This window comes from Syngnathus leptorhynchus, chromosome 6 (assembly GCF_054491065.1).
Source record: "Syngnathus leptorhynchus isolate UIUO chromosome 6, UIUO_Slep, whole genome shotgun sequence".
Taxonomy (NCBI): Eukaryota; Metazoa; Chordata; class Actinopteri; order Syngnathiformes; family Syngnathidae; genus Syngnathus; species Syngnathus leptorhynchus.
This window is the reverse complement of record NC_141200.1, coordinates 8,814,355-8,821,148: the sequence shown is the minus strand read 5'-3', so window position 1 is coordinate 8,821,148 and position 6,794 is coordinate 8,814,355. Positions and strand designations below refer to the sequence as shown.

General features: G+C 39.6%; 2 protein-coding genes across 19 annotated transcripts in view; one reads left to right on the top strand and one right to left on the bottom strand.

Annotated features, from left to right (window-relative positions):
- The first annotated feature begins 28 nt into the window (after positions 1 to 28).
- Positions 29 to 2,297, top strand: hsbp1b (heat shock factor binding protein 1b). The gene is made up of 4 exons (XM_085913299.1): positions 29 to 225; positions 747 to 813; positions 1,018 to 1,144; positions 1,484 to 2,297. Exons 1-3 carry the CDS (start codon positions 181 to 183, stop codon positions 1,140 to 1,142), a joined length of 237 nt encoding a protein of 78 aa, XP_085769425.1. The 5' UTR covers positions 29 to 180; the 3' UTR covers positions 1,143 to 1,144; positions 1,484 to 2,297.
- The window catches only part of LOC147055839 (DNA topoisomerase I, mitochondrial), a 26,435-nt gene continuing 21,697 nt past the window's right edge, over positions 2,057 to 6,794 (bottom strand). For all 18 annotated transcript variants that reach the window (XM_085913286.1, XM_085913287.1, XM_085913285.1 and 15 more), the window contains 6 exons: positions 6,549 to 6,617; positions 4,566 to 4,680; positions 3,851 to 3,981; positions 3,378 to 3,478; positions 2,933 to 3,082; positions 2,057 to 2,490 (listed from right to left, as the gene is read on the bottom strand). In XM_085913286.1, coding sequence (XP_085769412.1) covers positions 2,388 to 2,490; positions 2,933 to 3,082; positions 3,378 to 3,478; positions 3,851 to 3,981; positions 4,566 to 4,680; positions 6,549 to 6,617 — 669 coding nt within the window. In that variant the 3' untranslated portion in view covers positions 2,057 to 2,387. The remainder of the gene's footprint in view (positions 2,491 to 2,932; positions 3,083 to 3,377; positions 3,479 to 3,850; positions 3,982 to 4,565; positions 4,681 to 6,548; positions 6,618 to 6,794) is intronic.

Genomic DNA, 6,794 nt, shown 5'->3' with positions numbered 1-6,794 from the left:
ATTCCTTTGAGTGGCGCTCTGAACTCTCGCGTGATTTCATTTTCTCGAGCGGAACAGCTGACTACGCAGTGGCTTGTGCAAACGGACTGCAAGACAATATCCATTCCGAGCAGGACAAGATCATTTGGTGTAAATTACTCACTGACCTTTAGGGTTGTAGATATTTATTCCCAACTGTCAATGGCCGAAACGGATCCCAAGTCCGTTCAGGACTTTACAAACGTGGTGAGTCGTAAGCCTTGAGAGCAAGCTTACGTTAGCTACAGTAGTTTAGCTCAAGCTGGCTAACAAAGCTATCGCAGCTGGCTGGCCAGTGTTTTACAGTCTTTAAACTGTCTTTCAAGTTGTATACAAATAGATGACGTGCATTTCAATTAATCTATTTCGCGGTCATAACGTGTTATAAATTTGCACGATTATTTGCGGCTAGAAGGGGCTGCACATTAGTGTTTAGGCTCCTCAATTTATTATTTTTAATAATACATTATTTGGTGGGTGCAGGAGATACTAAACACCGTAACCATTCCTTCGTTGATTTATTTCCTCGTAATACAGAATACCTTAAAATGAAGTTTGTTAGTAGCTGATGGGTTAGTTTGATGATTGCCATGGAAACGATTCCAAGAGGCTTTCCTCCCAAACCTTCACGTCTGAGTAAAGGTTGGACTTTCATATTTCCGCATGACTCCCCTGGGGTCAAGCGGTATTGAAAATAGATGGATGGATTATTGCTGATTGTTTTCCAGGTCCAAACTTTGCTGCAACAAATGCAAGACAAGTTCCAGACCATGTCGGACCAAATCATCGGAAGGAATATCCTAATAATTTCAAATTATCATTGGGAAATGTGTTTAATGGACTGAATATGAAGCCAGTATTTATTGTACGCCAGGGCATTAATGATGCAAATGATCATACTAGTGCCCTCATACTTTCAGGAATGCAAAGTGTGATGAAGCCAATCATTTCACCACACCTAAGAGTCATTGATACAGTTTACCTTAACTGCCTCTTTACTTGATGAGATGAGCACACGGATTGATGACTTGGAGAAGAACATTGCTGACCTGATGACACAGGCGGGCGTAGAAGAAAATGGGGCCATACCGGAAAAGCCGAAAGAAGGTCAAGGTTCCTCATGAAAGTAAGCCATTTTGTCCATTCGAAATATCAGGAAAACATGTTTAATACACTTTCATGCAAATAAAATTGTATCAGATTATTCAATCCATCAAAGAAATGGATAGAATAATCAATTCTAAAAATATTCAATCGTGACAGCCCTAGGTACATGGTAGCAAGATACATAATACAGCTTGAACAATGTGGTTTCTTGGCTGGTATTTTGATTTCTTAAAAAGTTGACATTTTTACAATATTAGGATTGAGCCCGATGAAACGACATTTACATATAAATCAAATGACCAATTATGTGATGTCCTGTTTATGTATTACTAAGTAAACACTTGTGTGTTCCCCACAGCTCCAGAGACAATACGCTGCGCATTCTAGGTACTGGAGCAGCGGGATTCCAGTCCTGATAATGACATTGACTTGTGATGTTTTTTTATATACATATATTGATTATTGTGAGAAATGTTTGTGGTGAAACAAAGACAAATAGAACTTTATTTGTAAGCTAGAATAGTGTGTTCTGCCTGTTAAAACTTTAGCTCTGCAAAGATACAAATGAATGCAGTTTGTGCACTGACAGGGATGTTGTCCTATATTGTAATAGATTCTTGTGAAATGAAATGCTGGTGGATGGGAGTTACTGTTGTCCAGGCCTGTCATGATGACATCACACTGTGGGCTGATAGATTTTAAGAACTGCCTTTCAAAGACAGGAAATGAACATCTGATGCTTGCATTATTGGACAGCTACTGTTCATCAGCTGTGAGATGCATTCCCTCTTAACAGGTTTTCTTCTATTAAATATATTGACTAAAATGCTGTTGAATTGCATAGTATATATTTTGTGCTAGGTGCTTTTCAATATAATCAGGAGGTGCTTTTTGTAAAACAACCATTTTACAATGCAATTGAATTGCTCGATACATGTTCACTCTGTTTAATATTTAATCCAAATAAACTGTGTTCAACTGAAACACACTTGGCACTTAAATGCACAATAGGAACCTTTATTCAGATGAATGCAAACAAAACTGTACAAAGATAACACTACAGTAATTTAATGAATAAAGTGCCAAACAAAGCAAACCTGTCAAAACATCAAGCAGTCATTGGTCATGTCACGACACTGCATGGGAAGAAAAAGAAAAAAAAAACAGCCAGAGAACATATGAATGTAACGTTATACTACTGAATGTTAATGACAGAAGTCCCTTAATTGCATTTGCGCAAATAAAACTGTCCAAGTAAATATTTAGAACTCAAAGTATGTCTCTGTCATGTCAATAGCCCAGGCAAACTTGTCCCTCTGGGTCTTATTGTAGATTTTTTCAATTGGCACCCCCATTCTTTTGCACCTGAAACAAGTACAAAAAATACATAGTCAGTTTACTTTCAGCAAAATTCAATATGAAAAAATTGGGTTTGAAGTGCAACATGCCTTTGCCACAAACGTCTTGACAATCTGAAAAGCATTTATTACTGCCATCCTTCAATAATCGCTTCACAGAAGCATAATAAGCAAGTTGACATGGTGTGTTATACAATTAAATCAGTTTATCCCATTCATTTACAGCTAGGACACACTTTTTCTGCCTCATTAACTGCTATTAACTAGTTCAGATGTTTGACTGGATACATTAACTATAATCATTGCCAGTTTAAGGTGAAGTAACAAATGAGCAATAATAAAAATCATCACATAACAGTAATAATCTTGGCTCTTACAACAATTGGATCTGACAGGCACTGTTTGTTGATTGTAAGGTGTCCCAATGTAATTTTGCCTCATGCACTCACCAGGCCACACTGATGCGTGGATCCAGATAGTTAAGCTTGGAGGTACCCAGTGCAATCTGCTTGTTTTCCTCTCGATCGGTGGCCTGGACTTCCAGCTTCAGAAGACTCTCCGAACAGCGCTTCACAGCTGCTTTCTTCTTCTCCACCAGTCTGAGTATTATGGATCAGAGACAAATCCCAATAATACTTCATTTTCAGGAATTCTACCACTGATCAGAAAAATCTTAGAATAATTATCATGAAAGTTTTGTTCAGGAGCTATTGAACTATGGGCAGCAGGCCAAGTTGGCTGATTATGGCAATGAAAAACTCAACGAGGTGATATGAAATACTAAAATATACTGGACCCTCATATTCCTGCTTCAGTCATCAAAAAAAAAAACTTTTTTCTTAAACCTGTCCTGGTAACCCAGTAAAGTGGTCTCTTTTTAAGTGCAATACATACATCTGAAGCTTGGGGTCTGAGCTGCCTTTATTCTTTGTGTCCTTCTTAGCTTGCTCCAGCTCCGTCTTGGCAAGTGCCAGTTGCTCTTTTTTTGCAGCAATCTGAAAGACAGTTATACACAATGGGTCAGCAAAGTATCTGGCCCGCGGGTCTCGACTTTGACACCTGTGGTTTAGAGGTACTGGTTGATTGACTGCCCTACAATGAAGGGGAAAACCTTTGTGGTTTGCATTTGAAATGTATTTTTGTGACGATTCATATACATTACTGCCAGTTTAAATATGCAGTAATGATATTCATTTAACAAAAAAATAATAGTTGACATGTATCTGATAAAAAAATTTTTTTTTTTAAATGAGATGGTGAAATGCCACTCGTGACAAGGAATTGTACAGTAACAACGGTAACAGAAAATGTTACCTCCACCCTATAAATAGGCCATCAACTAGTACACTTGTACAAAAAAAACGTACCTTGGTTTGAAGGTTCGCCATAGACTGTTCAAAGGTCTTTGGCGGCGCCCGCTGATGGTTACAGAGGATTGCAACCGCTCTGTTCGCTCTGTTGTAGCCGAGAAGTTTCTCTGCATCATTGACCATTGAGTCTGTGGAGGGTGACGGAATAATAATTTGCATTTAGACAATTGTGATGAGCATCACTGTCATTCACTGCAATCTAATTGGGATACTGCTGGTTTAATTACCGCCAGCTCAACTATCTGCTCACAAAAATCATACAAGCATTCAGAATTTCACGGCACTAAAATCGACTAGATCTCTTCTATCGTGGAGGGTGGAGTAGTGGTAAGCAAGTAAGATTACAGATAGCCCATCTTGAGGAAACTAAGTATAAGTGGGGTGCTATATATCACGCACAAGTATTCAACCCACTAATAAGTATCTGGTAAACTGTGAAGGTCAAGCTGTCAAAATGGAAAGGCTGAGTGACATCAGTGTTCTTTAGAATATAAACTGTCACATAGACTAGTAGGTAAATGCGTATCCATAATCACATTTGAACTTAAATTAAAACCAGCGTATGAGTAAAACAGTATTTTGTATGTATTTATGATTTTTAAGCAAGATGTAATAACTGTGCCATTTGTGAAGAATTAACACAAAAAGAGAAAATTCAGCTCAATTCAGAGAAAACCAGATATATTGGTTAAATGTATGTGTTTAGAACTACCATTTGTGAGTTCTTTCAGTTGCTCCTGCAGAGTGGTTGAGGCATTGTATGTCCTGAAAACCTTTGCAGTCAGACCTGGCATGAGGGAACTCAGATGCTTATTTAACATTGCGGTCTGTCATGGAGAAAAATAAAACAGAAGTAAGAGACAGATCAAATATCCCATTTTACTAAAAGGTACACACAGTCATTATACAAATGGAATATCTCTCTACTACCACTGGGTGGCACTGTGGTATTTAGAAGCCACGTCTATTCTGCACCCAGTCATAGTATTTCATTTAATAAAGTTCAGAAGACCTTCCACCCTCTGGCAGTGTGGTGGTATCATAACAAGTTTGACGTGTTATAGGCAGCAGCCAGCCATTGGCTGGAGCCTCAACACCGCAGCAGGGATGAAAGGCTGCAATGCCCCCGTGCTAACATTCACTTGTGGGTCATTACAGGTCTGGCAAAAGAATAAATTATTCAGATGAAGATTGCAATAATGATGAAGCTTGGTTTAATCAAAGCAGGTCCAGGACCCGGCTTTCTGAGGCCACACTTTTGCATGAATGTGAGCCTATTAAATCGACCATGCCTGTGAATGCACATGTAAACATACATGTGCATTCACATGATTTAGGACACGGGCACACGGCTACTGCAGCTTCTACCTTACTAATGAGGTAGCCAATTCATCATTGGCCATACTAATGAAGGTTTTGAGAATCTCTAACGAGCTGCTGGCAAATCCATCCGTATTGCATATAATGTAAGAGGAAATATTTAATGACGGCCAGTATAGTCATAGGTCAAAGCAAACATCTTGATTTAAGTCAGCGCAGTCATTTTGAGTTGTTTGACGTGTGTGTGTTGTGTTGCTCTACAAGATGTGCATCGTTTGGAGATCAAACTATACACTTGGGCTGGTGGTGGAAGTCAAAGCCTGCATAAGCACGCCAGCGTTCCTCATAAGAATAAAGAGGTTCAGATATGCTGGATGGAAGCATTTTCTAAATGGGCCCAAACCCCGTTCAATATACTTATGTTGGTAATGTGGCCAGAGATTAAAGTAAAGGGAAATCCTAGCAGCAGTTGCATTTCTAATTTACATGCACTTGAAAGTAATCTTACCATACTAAACCCAATCTAGTCACTGTTACGACTCAGAATAACAAACAGTCAATCAAATTTTGGGCTGCTCTTGACCCTGTGACAACCCCTCTCGTTCCTTTTTTAGTCCGGCCATCATATACCATTTCTTACTCCTCCACTCCCCTCACCGTCCACCTTCCACTCTTTGCGTGACCTGGCCTTTCGGCGTGTCAATCAGACAATCTGCCCAAAGCAGCCATTACCTTGCCACCTCCAACACAACCTGACATTTTCGAACGGGCCGAAGGCTACACAACATAAGCAGTGTACTTTTGCTGCCAATTGTCCCCTATCTAATCCTGTCTCGTCTTTTTCCTTTTCCACAAGCTCGGGGTGGCGGGCTGGCAGACCCTTTTGAGCCTTATCTAAATGATTTTCTTTCAGCTTCATTTAACTACATATTTTGCTACAAAATGTCAACTCAACTGTTCTATCTGCTCTCACCTCCGGCTGGCTCTGTTGCGCTGGAGAAACTAATGTGCTCCGCAACAGTCCAAGTCCTTAATACAGGGTCACCTGTCTGTGGGTTGTCAGCATTACTGCACTACAAGAATTAATACTAAACGAGAGATCCCTGGTCTCGCGGTCAAGACAATCTGTTAGCCTGGGTTATGCTTTTATCTGACAAATGACTAACCCTGACAAGCTCTGTGTCCTAACTGTGGAGGAACCGTTGAAATCTGTTGCCTGCAACTCTGACAGACTGAAAAGTGATATTAATATATATACATATACACACACTTTTCATTTCAATGGAGTCTTGAGGTCTTTCAGTTAATGTTCTAGAAATAACACAAAAACTTGAGAAAAAGTGGGACAGACCGAAAGGAAACTCAAGACACTCACAGTGAGGCGGTCAAAGAGCTCATCGCCAGGGTCCTTGTTTTCCATGAAAATCTTAAGATTCTTAAATGCCTGGCAAAGGAAAAAACAATTTTATACATTTTGATGTTAACAGTTGCATAATGATACGATTCTTCATTTTGCAGCTTGTGTGTCAAGATAACCTCCGAAATTAAAACGCAGGGTCATCTGAGCTCCCAGCTTGCGCTGCGTGACATTACCCTTCAATTTTAAATGCATAGATAAGGC

What these genes read in the sequence shown, in the direction of transcription:
- hsbp1b (XM_085913299.1), top strand. Translation starts at nt 181, where the DNA reads ATGGCCGAAACGGATCCCAAGTCCGTTCAGGACTTTACAAACGTG. An exon ending in TTCAGGACTTTACAAACGTG is followed by an intron (nt 226 to 746) that starts GTGAGTCGTAAG and finishes ATTGTTTTCCAG; the next exon opens with GTCCAAACTTTGCTGCAACA. An exon ending in GGACCAAATCATCGGAAGGA is followed by an intron (nt 814 to 1,017) that starts ATATCCTAATAA and finishes CTGCCTCTTTAC; the next exon opens with TTGATGAGATGAGCACACGG.